Source organism: Tursiops truncatus, chromosome 16, assembly GCF_011762595.2.
Source record: "Tursiops truncatus isolate mTurTru1 chromosome 16, mTurTru1.mat.Y, whole genome shotgun sequence".
NCBI lineage: Eukaryota > Metazoa > Chordata > Mammalia > Artiodactyla > Delphinidae > Tursiops > Tursiops truncatus.
In genome coordinates, this window is record NC_047049.1 from 16,128,244 (window position 1) to 16,146,835 (window position 18,592).

Sequence of the window (18,592 nt, forward strand, 5' to 3'; positions counted from 1 at the left end):
AGTTAAAAAAAATGGGGGGGGGGTGTAGTCTGGCATTTATAATGTCTATCAAACTAATAATCATGTTTATACTGTTCATCCTGGATTTTTAAATCTAAAGTATATAGTTGTGGGACTTCTCTGGTGGTGCAGTGGTTAAGAATCCTCCTGCCAATGCAGGGGACATGGGTTCAATCCCTAGTCCTGGAAGATCCCACATGCCATGGAACAGCTAAGCCTGTGCACCACAACTACTGAGCCTGCACTCTAGAGCCCGCGTGCCACAACTACGGAAGCCTGTGCGCCTACAGCCTGTGCTCTGCAACAAGAGAAGCCACCACAATGAGAAGCCCGCACACCACAACAAAGAATAGCCCTTGCTTGCCGCAACTAGAAAAAGCCTGTGCACAGCAATGAAGACCCAACACAACCAAAAATAAATAAGTAAAATAAAATAAAAAATAAAATTTCCATCCTGTTGGGAAGAAGTCTCTTGACTTTCCCCTCAGCTTTAAAAAAAAAAGGGGGGGCTTCCCTGGTGAAGCAGTGGTTGAGAATCTGCCTGCTGATGCAGGGGACACGGGTTTGTGCCCCAGTCTAGGAAGATCCCACATTCTGTGGAGCGGCTGGGCCTGTGAGCCATGGCCGCTGAGCCTGCGCCTCCAGAGCCTGTGCTCCGCTCCGCAACGGGAGAGGCCACAACAGTGAGAGACCCGCGTACCCCAAAAAAAAAAAAAAAAAAAAAAAAAAAAGAGTAGGGGTTCCCTGGTGGTGCAGTGGTTGAGAATCTGCCTGCCAATGCAGGGGACACGGGTTCAAGCCCTGGTCTGGGAGGATCCCACATGCTGTGGAGCAACTGGGCCCGTGAGCCACAACTACTAAGCCTGCGCGTCTGGAGCCTGTGCTCCACAACAAGAGAGGCCGCGACAGTGAGAGGCCCGCGCAACGTGATGAAGAGTGGCCCCTGCTCGCCGCAACTAGAGAAAGCCCTCGCACAGAAACGAAGACCCAACACAGCAAAAAATAAAAATGAATAAATTTATTAAAAAAAAAAGTATATAGTTGTATCACCAAGTATGGGTATTAGTTCCTTCTAACAAGAATGTGGCAATCATGAACATTTCAACCTTAAATTAAGAGTACACTTGGGACTTCCCTGGTGGCGCAGTGGTTAAGAATCCGCCTGCCAATGCAGGGGACATGGGTTCGATCCCAGGTTCAGGAAGATCCCACATGCTGTGGAGCAACTAAGCCCGTGAGCCACAACTACTGAAGCCCATGTGCCTAGAGCCCGTTCTCTGTAACAAGAGAAGCCACCACAATGAGAAGACCCTGTACCACAACAATGAGTAACCCCCACTCGACACAACTAGAGAAAGCCTGCGTGCAGCAACGAGGACCCAAAAATAAATAAATTAAATAAATTTATATATATATAAAAAAAAGAGTGTCCTTAGAATCACTGACTTACAGCAGTCACAAATTAATATTAAAAAAAGGACAATGCCAATAGCTAAAAAGGTTTTGGGAGTTAAGTATTTTTAAAGGCAAAATGCCTCATAATTATCAATTATCAAGAAGGATTAGTGAAATAGTTTCAGAAAACAGGAACAAAATCAGCAAATGAAATATGAATATAAAAATTACCTGCAGTCCAGCTTTTACAAATTCTGTGTTATTTTAAGCAACTATGATCAAAATAGATCCCACTGACTAGAACCCTCTTAATGGCATCTGTGAAAGCATCCATTAGTGTAAATGGTTTTTTCTGTGCAGCTTCTAAATCTCCCCTGTAAAGCAAAGCCTTAATCCACTAGGAAAAAGCAACAAAGTCTGTCACTGCCAGGGCACAGGAAAAGACTAATTATAACTGGAGGAGGAGGAGAGGAAAAAAAAAAACTCTCTACCTCTGGTGGAGGGGCAAGGAAATGTCTTTGGCCAAAGACCCCAGACAACAAGTAGAGATTTCCCACTGCTGGGAGAGAAGCAGGAAATGCTTCAAAACCACTCACAAATATAAGACAGAGTTAAGCTGCCAGAGAGAGAAGGAAGAGAATCACTGAAAAAGCTCTAAGCTCTCCACCTTGTTTCATGGAGGCCCAGGCACACAGTGCCTCCCTAAGACTGAGGCTCACCAGAACAACAGAGAACTCTCCCTCAGCCCCAATGCAATCTAGTACAGAAAGACAGCAGCAGTCTATCCCTTGGGGATCTGTGCTGGCTGACTGAAAGCTGACGGTGGAGTACTAACACTAAGAAAAAGTCTCTAGCATCTAGCCCCCCAGGCTTAGGCAACAGCACACTGCTAGAGGACTGTGAAAGCTATGGTGATTTGACAGAACTCACAGCAATAATAAAATCCAGATCCAGGCCAGCTTCTGACTAAATTGACTCGACCTCCCATAATAATGACAAATACTATTGATCTCAGCCTCTATAGTTCCATGCATGACTGGCATTTAACAAAAAATGAGAAGACGCACTTAAATGTAAGCAAAACAAAATTAAAAAACAAACAAAAAAACATTTTCAAGAGACAAAGCGATCAACAGAAACAGACTCAGAGCTGACCTGAAATTTAGATCTATGACATAGACTTTGAAATCACTACGTTTACTATGGTAAAGAATCTAGAGAAAAAGACGGTCAACATACCTAAATAGATGGGGAATTTGAGAAGATAGATGAAATCTCTAAGAAATATTAAAATGGAAATACTGTTAGAAAAAGAATAATATCAGAAATGAAAAATTCCTTCAACAAGCTCATCAGGTGACTAGACACAGCTGAGGAAACAATCGATGACCCTAAAGATAAATCAACAGAAACTATGCACGCTGAAACACAAAGAGAAAAGGGTGACATTTAAAAAAACCCAAAACCATAATATGTAAAAGTTGTTGAATATAATATTAGAATCTAACATACGAGTAACTGAAATCCCAGAAAGAAGAGAAAGGAGCAGAAAAACTATTTGAGAAGATAATGGTTGAGAATTTTTCCAAATAACAAAGGACATCAAGAATCCTAAGCAGGTAACTCCTCGACATATCAATCAAACTGCTGAAAACCAAAGAGAAAATCTTGAAGGCAGCCAGAGGAAAAAACACATTTTTTATACTAAGGAACTAGGAAAAGAATTAAATCAGACTTCTTGTTTATACTATGTAAGCTATAACACAGTGGAATGACATCTTTAAAATATCAAAAAAAAAAAAAAAAAAAGCCAATCCAGACTTATTTATGGAGTAAAAATAGCTTTCAAAAATGAATGCTAATTACTTTTTCAGACCCTCCCCCTCCAAAGAAAGGGCTAAGAGAAATCACTGTTAGCAGACATGTGCTGCAAGAAATGTTAAAGTTAGTTCTACATGCAAAAGCAAAATTATTCCAGCCAGACACGGGATTTTTAAGAAATCAGCAACGTTGGGAAACAGTCTGGTAGTTTCTTATAAAATTACACATACATTTATCATATGATCTAGCAATTTCATTCCTAAGCATTTGCCCAAGAGAAAATATATGTCCACATAAAAGCCTGTACACAAACGTTTATAGAGGCTTTAATCATAATTGCCATAAACCAGAGACAGCTGAAATGCTTACCAACTGGTGAGTTAATAAACAAATTGTGGTACAGCTGTACAATGGAATACTACTCAGCAATAAAAAAGAACTACTGACACATGCAAGAACATGGATGAATCGCTGATTATGGTAATTGAAAGAAACCAGACATACAAAACTATACTGAGGAACAAGAAATCATTGTTGCCAGTGGGTGGAGTGGGTAGAGTGGGTGGTAGAGGGCGAGGGAGGGAGACTGAACAGAGTCATAAGAGAACTTTTTGGGGTGATGGAAATATTCTATATCTTGATTGTAGCAATGGTTATAAAGATTCTTCATAATAGAACTTACACCTATTAAGGGTAAATGTTACTTTCTGTAAATTATTACCTCATCATTCGAACTGAAAAAAACCCTTATAAACACCAAGTCAGTGTGATAATAGTTATTCAGATATAAAAATACTACTACTGTTTTTATTTTGTTAAAATAAAAACACACTAGTCACATTATATAAAATTTATTTCTCAAAAAAATGTTGTATCATCTGATAAGATAAATGTATTTTATTTACAGCATATTAATGGAAGTCAGAGAAACATATTATCTAAGCTGTAGATTACCAGACTAGCATACTAAATAGTTGGATTTCAATCATTAAAGGTCAAATAAGTACAACTAAATTTCTATCTAGGGAAATGCTGATTAAAGGGCCAAGGAAGGTTAATGGCATTTGGGCACACTATCCTTTCTGTAAATGATTTAAAATCAGGTGAAGTCTGAAGTACTTAGAGACTAGCAGGGGTTCTGACCTTTACGATAAAAGAAATTCTCGGGTTATTGTCGGGCATGAGTGGAGACAGCACAGACTTGGTATGCATTTTAGAAACATGGCAATGTTTCCGGTGAAAAAATGAATTTATTGGAGTTCTTTTTAATTATTTTTAGTGCATTATAAAGTTTTAACCATATTTAGAGTGATAATCAAAAATGGACAAAGATGAAAATAACTTTTATAAAGTGATTTTTTGTAAAAATCAATTTATGTGAATTATTTCCATGCTTTTATCACTGTAATGGCATAATTAGGTTAAAAATTCAGGTACTATTTAAAATACAAACACACACACATTTAAATATTACATATATATTTAAAATAATCAGAGGTATTTCAAGTCCCTTTCCCTAATCTCTTTTTGAAGTATGCTGTTCATTATCTGAGTCTTTTGGTGGGGTATATATTCAACTGTATATTGTCTTTGTTATTTTTCACTCTCTTTATCTGATCTATTTTCTTTCCTTTTAAGGTTTAATTTTTACTTAAATATGCATATGAATGGATAACTGTTCTACATAAAGTTTAAATAATAACTAAACATCCATGTGCACAACACCAGCTCAAGAAAAGGGAAGATTATTTGAAAACTTCCTGCACCCCTCTGTTAGCATATCCTCCTCCTCTTCCCAGAAGGAACTACCAGTCTAAAAATGTGTTTTTCATTATCTTCTTTGATTTTAAAATTTTACCATGTCTGAATGGATCTCTCAATGTATAGTTAATCTTGCTTGCTATTGAACATTCTATAAAAGGTGCTTTCTCCACTCAACAGATTTCCTGATACTTCTCCATGTTGTCAGGTGTAACTGTGGTCCATTGTTTGCACTGCAGAACAGCTTAATATGTGAAGATACCACAATACCTTATCTATTTTTCATGTTTTCCTTCTGATAATTCCATCCTTTCTCATATTCCTAACTATGGTAGAATTTCAGAAATATTCTATATAATTCTTAAAGTATTAAAGAATTTAAGTGCTTACAAGAACAATTTTTCTTAACCACAGTCCCCTTCAAGTTGCATTTAATCCCACATCTGCTTAAACCAGTTGTACAATTACATAATTTAAATATATTCAAACCAATTCAATATGAATGAATTGGAAGGAAGTTTTTCCTCTGAAAACAAAGTTAATACTTTGGAAAGACAATAAAGGCAAGTAGCAAAGTCAAATTGTTAGTGAATAAGATGTGGAAAGACAATTGAAAAGAATAGGTTTTAAAATTTTCAGTCCTGTTTTCTTTGCAGGTGTTTTAAAAACTCATCACAGTTTAAGGAAACCAAAACAATACATTGTGATTGGTATAAGACTGTCAGAAAAGACACACTTAAACATCAAAAGACTAGTTAAAAATGTACATTCTATAGGGCTTCCCTGGTGGCGCAGTGGTTGAGAGTCCGCCTGCTGATGCAGGGGACAGGGGTTCGTGCCCCGGTCCAGGAAGATCCCACATGCCGCGGAGCGGCTGGGCCCGTGAGCCGTGGCCGCTGAGCCTGCGCGTCTGGAGCCTGTACTCCGCAACGGGAGAGGCCACAACAGTGAGAGGCCCGCATACCGCCAAAAAAAAAAAAAAAAGTACATTCTATAAATGTACACTTATAGTCCTTAAAGCATTTTTAGTTTTATGATTAACAGATTTTTTCTTCCATATGGATCAATTATCATACCCAATCAGTTCAGTAAATTATTCTACTGGGGCTTCCCTGGTGGCACAGTGGTTGACAGTCCGCCTGCCAATGCAGGGGACACGGGTTCGTGCCCCGGTCCGGGAAGATCCCACATGCCACGGAGCGGCTGGGCCCGTGAGCCATAGCCGCTGAGTCTGCGCGTCTGGAGTCTGTGCTCCATAGCGGGAGAGGCCACAGCAGTGAGAGGCCTGAGTACAGCAAAAAATAAATAAATAAAAATAAATTATTCTACTGGATTATTTACTTCTACTTTTATTTCACAAAGTATTCAGGTAGTTTACAAGGAAATAAACCCTAGTAAGATAAATAAATTTAAAATAAGAAAATTGAAGCAATAGGTAAATAGAGTAGAAAAGAAAGATGCAGCCAAGTAATATTAAAATATGAATGTCAGCCCAGAGATGGAAACAACCTAAGTGCCCATCATCGGATGAATGGATAAAGAAGATGTGGCACATATATACAATGGAATATTACTCAGCCATAAAAAGAAACGAAATTGAGCTATTTGTAATGAGGTGGATAGACCTAGAGTCTGTCATACAGAGTGAAGTAAGTCAGAGAAAGACAAATACCGTATGCTAACACATATGTATGGAATCTAAGAAAAAAAATGTCATGAAGAACCTAGGGGTAAGACAGGAATAAAGACACAGACCTACTGGAGAACAGACTTGAGGATATGGGGAGGGGGAAGGGTGAGCTGTGACAAAGCGAGGGAGAGGCATGGACATATATACACTACCAAACAAGGTAGATAGCTAGTGGGAAGCAGCCGCATAGCACAGGGAGATCAGCTCGGTGCTTTGTGACCGCCTGGAGGGGTGGGATAGGGAGGGTGGGAGGGAGGGAGACGCAAGAGGGAAGAGATATGGGAACATATGTATATGTATAACTGATTCACTTTGTTATAAAGCAGAAACTAACACACCATTGTAAAGCAATTATACCCCAATAAAGATGTTAAAAAAAAAAATGAATGTCATGTTTCCGTTACACTTTGCTAGAGACAAATCTGTCTCTAAGTTTCCTAGGAATCAATACAACAAAGCAAACACAATCAGTTATGATATTCAAATTATCCAGGAGCTTAAAAACAAACTTGATACTTAGAAAAAAACATAATTATCTATAACACAGAAAAATTCTCTAGTAGATAATCAGACAGGTTATTTATAACATAATAACTGAAATTAGCAGCAAACCCTTATAGTAAAAACAGTTCAGAAGTCCCACAGGACTGTGTTTTGATGAAATATATAACATGAAACATATACATATATAAATGAATGTAAGATATGTTGATGTGTTAATATATTTTTAAATGAATGACATGATGTCAAAATACAGTTAAGTAAAAACAATTGTAAGGAGAGCAATTATTCTATGATCCAATTTCCCCATACTCTGACAATAATGCATTAATCCAGGATTAGACTTCAGAGTGATTTAAAGCAGTGGCTCTTAAAATGTTTTGGGATAACACACCACTTCGAAACTGATGAGAATCTGACCAACTCCCCCAAACCTTAAATAGAATTTCTGGGAAATTTAAGTACTTCGCAAAATCTAACCATGAATGCCTTGAGTATATAACTCAAGGTTAAAAACTCTTGTAGTCATTGTGATTATAGGTCCTTCATACAGTACTTGAAAACCATTTTCTCTTAGCATTTTGAAAGGTGTTGAGCTTATTTAGGTGCATTCAAGATTACTCCTCTTGCCAAGTACCTGGAGTGAAGCTAATTTAAACTGTAAGTTAAATGTGGAACCATATGCTTTTAATGATCTATTGAGCTAAGGTAGGATTCACTTCCTTTTCTAAAAGCTGAGCTTAATAAAGACACAAGCCTCAGCACATCACTCCAGTTGGAAGCTGAGGGAGTACTTGTCAACAGAGCCAATATTTTTCTTGGAAAGCAATTTGGGTACACTCTCAATATGAAATAAACAACCAGAAATTCCATGCCATAAAGTATGACTGAAAAATTTTTAGCCTATAAAAATATGTAAGTACGTTATTAAATAAATCCAACTTAGTAAAGCATCCAGTAAAGTACACCCTGTTTTTAAGCAATGTATATTCTGAAATATGTAACAGACTGAATTACTGGTCTCAAGTCTTTATTCCTCTGTGGTAATAATACAACCACACCCTTGCCATTGCCTCACTGTAGGCAAAGTGCATATCCCTGCCCCATAACTTTGAGCTTAGTTACGTGACTTGCTTTAATGACAGTAGGTAAGCAGATACGACATGAGCAAAGGCTTTAAATGTGTGTAACTGGGCTTACTCTCCTGTGCTCCTGCCTTTTGCCAAAAGAATATACCTCAGTCAGCTACTGGCTCAAGAAAAAGTAGAAACAAATGGAGATCTGGACCCAAAAAACAGTCTGGAACCAAGCCCAGGCTCAGCCTTGATCAACTGAACCCCAACCCTGTATGTAAGTGAGAAATAAAGGTTCAGGTTTACATGAGTTTGGGGATGATTTCTTATGAAGCTTTACTGTGGCAATTACTGATAGACAGTAAATACAGGCTGTAAGATGTAAAATATAAATATCAATAACTGAATTGCTATATGGACTATTAACTATAAATCACTGGGGCCTTACATATTAAGAGAATTTTTTTTTCCCTTGAGGGAAGGTAATAACATACCAAAATAACAGTTCTCATCCACTTTGACTATTTTACTAACAGATATATTTCAGACTGTTTTTCCATCTATAAGATTATGTTCAAATAGCTCAGGTGTGTACCAAAAGCAGAGAGGCAAGTCCGGTTAAGTCCTGATGGGGATGAGTATTTTCAACCCTGATATTATTTAGAATTGCTGGTGCACGGTGATAAAAAGAAGATCGAGGTGTAGTTGGTTTTCTTATTGTTTTTAAAATCTCTACATATAATATATCCCCTTATTGACTGCTCTTGAGACACACTGCTCCCTCTACCTTCTCAACCCCTCCCCACTCTGAGCCACTAAAACAACTCGTCATTATTAGGGCACCAAATTCCCAAAATGGACTTTTCAAAAATGACTTACACAAAATACCTAAGTTACATATATTAAGTGCAGGTAGTACCAGAAGTTCATTCAGTTACTTTATAAATATTAAAAGCTTTAAAAAAAAGTTAATCACAATGAAAAAATTAAGGTCTTTGAATTATAACCAAATTGGCATCATAAAAAAATTATCTCAAATGTAAAATCATCCAACTAAGATGGTGCTTAAGTCACTCTATAAATATATTAAAATCATACAAACCATTTAGCTCCAAGTTCCATTTTCAATATATTCTACTAAATTTCTTTCTTCATTACTCTGTTTTTAAACATGTAGGATAACCATGTCAGCAACGCTGAGGGCCAGTGAAAAATGAGAGTACTAGCGCTCCTGGATTATCTTTTAGTCAAGTAATATATAGGTAACAAAGATTGTAAAAATAAGGCAAATCTCATTTTCAATTTTCTAAGTAATTCAGTAGGATAAAGTTTTTACTTTTTAAATTAAGTTTTATTTTTTAATCTTAACTTTTTCTTCCAGTTTTATTTATATAATTGACATATATAGCACTGTATAAGTTTAAGATGTACAACATAATGATTTGACTTATATACATCATGAAATAATTACATTAAGTTTAGTGAATATCCATCACCTGATATAGATTAAAAAAGAAGAGAAAAAATTTTTTTCCTTATGATGAGAACTCTTAGGATTTACTCATCTTAACAACTTTCATACACACATACAGCACTGTTAGTTATATTAATCATGTTGTACATTATAGCCCTACTTCTTATGTATCTTATAACTGGAATTTTGTACTTTTTGACCACCTTCATCCAAATCCCCCACCCCTGCCTCTGGTGACCACAAATCTGATCTCTTTCTCTATACGTTTGTTTGTTTTTTGAAGTATAATCGACTACAACTCTATGATAGCTCCTGGTACACAACGTAGTGATTTGATATTTCTATACATTGCAGAATGATCACCGTAAGTCTAGTTACCAAAGATATTATATTATTATTGACTATATTCCTCATGTTGCACACTGCATTCCTGTGACTCATTTCTTTTGTAACTGGAAATTTGTGCCTCAATTTTCCTCACCTATTTCACTCATCCCCACCATCCCCTTCCTTGTTTGTTGTATCTATGACTCTTTCTGTTTTGTTATGTTTGCTCATTTGTTTTTAGATTCCACATATAAGTGAAATTATACAGTATTTGTCTTTCTCACCCTCTAGGTCCATTCATGTTGTCACAAACGGCAAGATTTCATTCTTTTTTATGGCTGAGTAATATTCCATTGTATATAGTTTTTTTAACTACTCAAAAGAAGCTATAATAATTAAATAAAAATTTTATTGATAATTAAAAAAACCCTCTCATTTCTTGATTTTTTACACGACAGTAAATAAAAAGGACATTGTTAAACAGTATAGTGTGTGAATAATCTTTTGAAATTCTGAAACTATAGTCTGTCCAACTTCAGAATATTCAGAACTATCTTAATTGGAAGCTGCAACTAAGATGAAATTCTTTAACATTAGAGAAATACATACCCTATCTTGTGTATAAAATGTAGTATGTATGTAATGTTACATGTAATATATAATGATATATTTACTCTATCTTCTATATATTACCGTTGGCTTTGTTTTTATGCAATTAACAAATCCCAAGTCATTGGTATAAAAGCATAAAATAACTAGTAAAAGAATTAGTCAAAAATGAATGTTCCCATAATATCTTAAAACTTTTACTTAGCAAAATTTACTTATATTTAATATCAAAAGTTTACATACCTGACCTTCCAAAAACTATATCCCAAGGAGAGCTAATGGGCTGTTCTTCTCCTTTAGCTCCACCTTCTTTATCTGTACCTTGAATTCCAATGCCAGCTACAGTGCTCACCATCTCAGCTTCTAGGTCAATCTATAGACATTAATACAGGTTTTATGCAATGCATCTATTTCCCGTAGAATATACAGAAAACGTGTACTTTATTTACAGTATGTGTGAACTTATTATATGTTAATTAATAAAACTGAGTGGTTTTTAGTGTGTAAAAAAAAAACCATGTGCAACACACTTAAAAAAAAAAAGCTTAAAGAAAAAGGCTAATCAAGTACATGGTGACCAGGTTATTGAAATGCATAAAACTCAGTCCTTTTCATTTCTCCATCCGTCCATTCCCCCACTTTCCTCTTACTCCCCTCCCTCATCATGCCTCTACCAGAACTGCTGTTGATCTCATCTCAACTATAAAATATTTTAAAAGGTGAAATTTGAAAATTTAAAGCAGAATCAAGGAAAACACTTGCTTCTTAAATTAAGTGTATGTATTTCAATTATGCTTGGCTAGTAACTGACACATATGGAGCTTAATATGTGGTAAGAACTAATCCAAGGATCAACCATCCATCCATCCATCCACTCATCTTAATAACCCTATGACTGTGATTTTGATAACTTTAGAGGAAACTGAGGCACAGATCATTCAGTAAGAGCCCAAGATTTTACAGCTAGTAAGTCAAGGATCTTGGATTTGAACCAGTTCTAGCTCTACTATGTTATATAGCCTCTGCTTCATAAACCAAAAAATCAATGCATTCTACTGAAAAAAGATGCTCTGGTTTCATCTCCTGAGACACTTTCAACATTTTATCATGAAAATTTTCAAACACAGAGAAAGCTGAAGGAATACTGCACCAAACATCCATATATCAACAGTTCACTGACTTGCTTTACCACGTATCTCATCCAGCTATCAATCCTTCAATTCATTTACATTTTCCGATGCATTTCAAAGTAAATCATAAACATTAGTACACTGTCCCTAAATATTTCAGTAGGCTTGTCATTAACTAGAGTTCCATATTTGTTCAGATCTCCTTTTTCCTTTTTTGAGGCAAAACTTACAACGAAATGCACAAATCTTAAGTGTATCACCTGATAAATTCTCAAAGATGCATAAACCTGTGTGGCCCCAACTTATATACAGAACGTTACCTTCACTCCAGAAAGTTCCCTCATACCTCCTTCCAGTCATTCTTGAACCCAGTGGCAAACAGTGTTAATTTTTTATTTCCATCACAGATTAGTTGTAACTCTTCTAGGATCTCAGATAAATGGAGTCATACAGTAATGAACTCTTTTGTGTGAGGCTTCTTTCATTTAACATGTTTGAGATTTATTCATGTTCCTTTTTATTGCTGAGCAGTATTCCATATAAGGAATACATCACAGTTCATTTATATATTTTCTTACTCACAGACAGCTGGGCTATTTCCAGTTTGGGGGCCTTCAAATAGAGTTGCTATTAATATTCTTGTATAAGCCTTTTTGTGGACATGCTTTCACTTCTCTTGGGTATACACAGAGGACTGTAACTGCTATGTTATAGGGAAAGTATATGATTAGTTTGATTAAAAAACTCCCAAAAGGTTTTCTCCAGTGCTCTATCATTTTCTGTTCCCACCAATGATGTATGAGAGTTCAAACTGCTCCACATCCTTGCCAACCTATGGTATTGTCAGTCTTTTTAATTTTAACCATTATACTGGGTATACAGTGGTATTTCATTGTGGTTTGAACGTACACTTCCTTCTCAGCTCATGATGTTGATCACTTTTCTATGTGCTTGTGGTCATTCTTATATCTTCTTTTGAAAAATATTCAAATCTTTGGCTCATTTTTCATTGGTCTGCCTTCTCATTTTTCAGTTGTAGAAGCCTTTATATTTCATGGATACTAATCCCCTACATAGATGCGTTTTTGTGAATTTTTGTGACTATTTTCTGACAGCCTGTGGCTTTTCACTTTAACAGTGAAGTTTAATAGAAGTTTTACATTTAGATAAATTTGAATTTATAGTTTTTTTTCTTTTATGATTATTGTTTCTGTGTCCTGTCTTTGAGAAACCTTTGCCTACATGCAAGTCACAAGGATATTCTCATGTTTTCTTGTAAAAGCTTCATAGTTTTAGCATTTACATTTAGGTCTGTGATGCATCTTGAATTGATGTTTGTATATGGTGTGTGAAGTAGGTGTCATATGTATTTTTTCCCCATGTTGGTATTTAGTTGTTCAAGCACAATGTGCAGAAATGACTTTCCTTTCTCCCCTGATTTCATGCTTTTTAGAAAATCAAGTGACATGTATACACTGATGTGTATACAATTGATGACTGATAAGAACCTGCAGTACAAACAAACAAACAAACAAAAAAACAACTAATACTAAACTTTCTTTGGGTTATTTGTATGGAAATATGTTAATATAAATGTTTCAGACATTACATGAAATTTCTAAAAATCTTATATGTTCTGGTATAATGTTATAATTCATAATTCTAGTTATTACTTTAAAATGTATATCTCAGAAATAACTAAATTTCCTTGTCAACTGCATTATTATCAACTTTCATCAAATCTTTAACTGTGGTCATTTTTAAGTCTTTTGTCATTTACAGACAGTTCTGGGTGTACTCTGATGCTTTTGCAAAAATGTTCCTATAAAAGGGTTTCATCTTCAAGGAATTCATGGAAAAGACTCTGACAAGTACAGGTTTTTGGTAACTGACTATACTGCTGAACTGAATGAATAAGCATTTTCAGAACTCTAATGGAAAACTGATGAATTCATAAAAGTGCTAACAAAAGATCAAGATGAAAAAAAATTAATTACATGGGACTGAGTGAACTGATGAGGATGATTATAATTTTTGTGACTTTCTGTTTGAATAAAAAGAAGAAAAAAATCCCACAAGGACTCAGAAGCAAAAACTATACCAATCAATTTTCACTGGAAAGTAAACGAGCCGTTACAGTGGAGAATTACTGGACTGAATGTCAATATCATGACATAGTATGAGTGTGTTTCGTGTTTGGTAATTGCAATCATTGTTGCTTTTGTTGCGGTCATCCATTTACAATGCTTGGTGTCAGTTTATCTCTTGTAAAAATAAAATTGTGTGTGTGTGTGTGTGTGTCTGTGTCTGTGTGTGTGTGTATGTGTGGAAAAAAAGGAGTTTTCAGTTAACTAATAGTCATGCTCTATAGAAACAGTATTTTAGAAGCAATATTCTGATTACCACTTATCCAGGTGATTGATTAACATAAACCTCAAGGAAAAGAAATCCTAGTATGGAGTTCTCTTTCAGTAAGTGCACACTTCTTAAGATGACTCCCATGAATACCGACACCCATAGACTGAAATTCATTTTTTTTCACTTTTCTCCCAAACCCACATCACCAAAATTCCAAGCTATTACCTTAGAGCTTCTTGTAAAAAAAAAAAAAAAAAAAAAAGAAAATCAAGTAACTGCACAGGTGTAAGGTTACTTCTAGGTGCTGCATTCTTTTTTACTGATCTATATATCTATCCTTATGAAAGTATGACATTGTCTTGATTATACATAGTACAGCATGAGTATATAGCATAGCATTATAGCAAATCTTCAAATCAGATAGTGTAAATCTTTCAACTTTGTTCTTTTTCAATATTGTTTTAGATATAATAATCCTTTGCTTGCATTTCCACATAAATTTTGGAACCTATTTGTTAATATCTACCAAAAAAGCCTGATGGCGTTTTAATTGGGACGGCACTGAATCTATAGATCAATTTAGAGCAAACTGAATTTTGAGTTTTTCAATCCAATATTAATTTTTGTCAGCAATATTTATAGTTTGAAGTATATAGTTTGAAGTTCAAACTGCTCCACATCCTTGCCAACCTATGGTATTGTCAGTCTTTTTAATTTTAACCATTATACTGGATATACAGTGGGCTTGTATATATTTCCAAAAACTTATTCTAAGTATTTTATTTTGGTTGCTAAGTAAATAGAATTTAAAAATTCCATTTCCAGTTGACTATTACTAGTATATAATAAATATAAAACAAATAAAAATAAAATAAAATAAAAATACAGTTGATATTTATATACTGATTTTGTATTTTGCAACCTTTCTAAATTCACTTATTAGTTCAAGTAACTCTGTATAGATTTCTTAGAATTTTCTATGTACATGTCATGTCACTGACAAATAGAGTTATTCTTCTTTCTTCTCATCCTCTATATCTTTTATTTCTCTTTCTTGCCTTATTATAATGGCTAGTACTTCCAGTACAATGTTTAATAGGCAGGGTAAGAGTGGGGCTCCCTGCCTTGTTCCCCCTCTTGAAGGGAAAGTATTCAATACTTTGCATTAAGTGTAGCTGTAGGCTTTTTGCAGATGGCCTGATTTTATCATACTGAGGACATTCATTTCCATTTGAAGTTCACAATTTTAACATGATTAGGTATTAAATGTTTTCCAATGTTTTTCTGAATCTAGTGAAGCATCATCTTTTATTCTGTTACTATGGTGAATTACATTTATCACCAGATTTATTCTGGTGAAATCCTCTTGCATTATTTTTAGTAGCTGCTCTATAATATCCTGAAATTGTAAAGAATATTCATCAGTGTAACTTTATTTATATTTTTACTGAACTCAAAATCTGCAAAATATAATCTGCAAAAATACCATAGGCAGCTACAGATGGGCCCTTGAAATAGATCTTGATTTAAGAAATGTATCACAGAAACTGATAGGATAGTTTAAAAAATCCTCTTGGAAGAAGCCCAGGGCCCAGGTAATGTTACAAGGGAGTTTTAATAAATATTCAAAACCATTAATTCCTATGTTAGACAAATTATTCCAAAAAACAGAAAAAGAATGAAAACCAGCTCATTTGATGAGCTTAGTGTGACCTTGATTCCAAAATCTGGTGAGAACAGTACAAGAAAATATAGAGCCATTTAATTTTAAAATATTAAATATAATTTTGGATAATCAAATCCAATTTGACTTTTTAAAAAATTCATGATTAGGTAAGGTTTATCACAGGATTAAAAAGATGGTTCAACATCAAAAGTATCTATTAATGTAATTCATCACATCAGAATACTAAGGGCAAAAAACTATACAATTATTTCCATTAATGTAGAAAATGCATTTAATAAAATCATATAATAATTCTTAGTAACAAGGAATAAAGTTTCTTAACTTCATAAATATTTTATTTCCTAAAGCTATGGAAAATATTAAACTTGTGGAGAAAGTTTACAAGAGTTCCATTTAAGACTACGAGCATGACAAGACACCCACTATGGCTGTAATGCTTAAAAGCAATATAATAAAAGGAAATGGGAAGTATAAAAATAAGAAGGAAAGATAAAACTGTCATTTGTTCCTTCAAAAAATATAATTTACTTACATGAGAAAGAAACAGAAGTTTTTGCAGAAATGGATAAGTTGATCCTAAAATTCATATGGAATTGCAAGGGATTCAGAACAGTCAAAACAATGTTGAAAAAGAAATAAGTAGGAGGATTCATACTTTCTGATTTCACAACTTATTAAAAGTTATAGCAATCAAAACAGTGTGGTACTGGTATAAGGACAGATACATAGATCAATGGAATAGACTTGAAAGTCCAGAAATAAACCCATGCATGTATGAATAATTTTCAAAAGGTTGCCAAGACTATTCAATGGTGAAATAATAGTCTCTTCCATAAATGGTTCTGGGATAACTGGATCCACATGTAAAAGAATGAAGTTGGACCCTTACTTCATACCATATGCAAAAATCAACTAAAAATGGATCTAAGAGCTAACTGTGAGAGCCATAACTATAAAAACCTTAGAAGAAAACATAGGAATAAATCTTCGTGACCTTGGATTTGGCAGTGGATTCTTACAAGACACAAAAAATATAAGCAATGATAGAAATAAATAAATTGGGAATCATCAAAATATAAAACTTCTGTACATCAAAAGACATGATTAAGAAAGTGAAAGGAGGAGGAGGGAGGAACCAAGATGGCGGAGTAGAAGGACGTGCTCTCACTCCCTCTTGGGAGAACACCAAAATCACAACTAGCTGCTGGACAATCATCGACAGGAAGACACTGGAACTCACCAAAATAGATACCCCACATCCAAAGACAAAGAAGAGGCCACAATGAGATGGTAGGAGGGGCACAATCACAGTAAAATCAAATCCCGTAACTGCTGGGTGGGTGACTCACAGACTGGAGAACACTTATAACACAGAAGTCCACCTACTGGAGTGAAGGTTCCGAGCCCCAAGTCAGGCTTCCCAACCTGGGCGTCCGGCAACAGGAGGAGGAATTCCTAGAGAATCAGACGTTGAAGCCTTGTGGGAATTGATTGCAGGACTTCGACAGGACTGGGGGAAACAGAGATTCCACTCTTGGAGGGCACACACAAAGTAGTGTGTGCATCGGGACCCAGGTGAAGGAGCAGTGACCCCAGGGGAAACTGAACCAGACCTACTTGCTACTGTTGGAGGGTCTCCTGCAGAGGCAGTGGGGGGTGGGGGGAGCTGTGGCTCACCGTGGGGACGGAGACGCTGGCAGTGGAGGTTCTGGGAAGTACTCCTTAGCGAGAGCCCTCCCAGAGTGTCATTAGCCCCACCAAAGAGCCCAGGTAGGCTCCAGTGTTGGGTTGCCTCAGGCAAAACAATCAACAGGTAGGGAACCCAGCCCCACCCATCAGCAGACAAGCAGATTAAAGTTTTACTGAGCTCTGCCCACCAGAGCAACAGTCAGCTCTACCCACCACCAGTCCCTCCCATCAGGAAACTTACACAAGCCTCTTAGGTAGCCTCATACACCAGAGGGCAGAGAGCAGAAGCAATAAGAACTACAATCCTGCAGCCTGTGGAACTAAAACCACATTCACAGAAAGATAGACAAGATGAAAAGGTAGAAGGCTATGTACCAGATGAAGGAACAAGATAAAACCCCCCAAAAACAACTAAATGAAGTGGAGATAGGCAACCTTCCAGAAAGAGAATTCAGAATAATGATAGTGAAGATGGTCCAGGACCTCGGAAAAAGAATGGAGGCAAAGATCGAGAAGATGCAAGAAATGTTTAACAAAGACCTAGAAGAATTAAAGAACAAACAAACAGAGATGAACAATACAATAACTGAAATGAAAACTACACTAGAAGGAATCAATAGTAGAATAACTGAGGCAGAAGAACGGATAAGTGACCTGGAAGACAGAATGGTGGAATTCACTGCTGCAGAACAGAATAAAGAAAAAAGAATGAAAAGAAATGAAGACAGCCTAAGCGACCTCTGGGACAACATTAAACACAACAACATTCGCATTATAAGTGTCCCAGAAGGAGAAGAGAGAGACAAAGGACCCGAGAAAATATCTGAAGAGATTATAGTCGAAAACTTCCCTAACATGGGAAAGGAAATAGCCACCCAAGTCCAGGAAGCGCAGACAGTCCCATACAGAATAAACCCAAGGAGAAACATGCCGAGACACATAGTAATCAAATTAGCAAAAATTAAAACAAAGAAAGATTACTGAAAGCAGCAAGGGAAAAACGAAAAATAACATACAAGGGAACTCCCATGAGGTTAACAGCTGATTTCTCAGCAGAAACTCTACAAGCCAGAAGGG

The 18,592-nt window shown here is 35.9% G+C and overlaps 1 protein-coding gene across 2 annotated transcripts in view; it reads right to left on the bottom strand.

Annotated features, from left to right (window-relative positions):
• The window catches only part of NHLRC2 (NHL repeat containing 2), a 66,811-nt gene that overhangs the window by 21,659 nt on the left and 26,560 nt on the right, over positions 1 to 18,592 (bottom strand). For both annotated transcript variants that reach the window (XM_019940037.3, XM_073793955.1), the window contains one exon: positions 10,895 to 11,024. In XM_019940037.3, the coding sequence (XP_019795596.1) occupies positions 10,895 to 11,024 (130 nt within the window). The remainder of the gene's footprint in view (positions 1 to 10,894; positions 11,025 to 18,592) is intronic.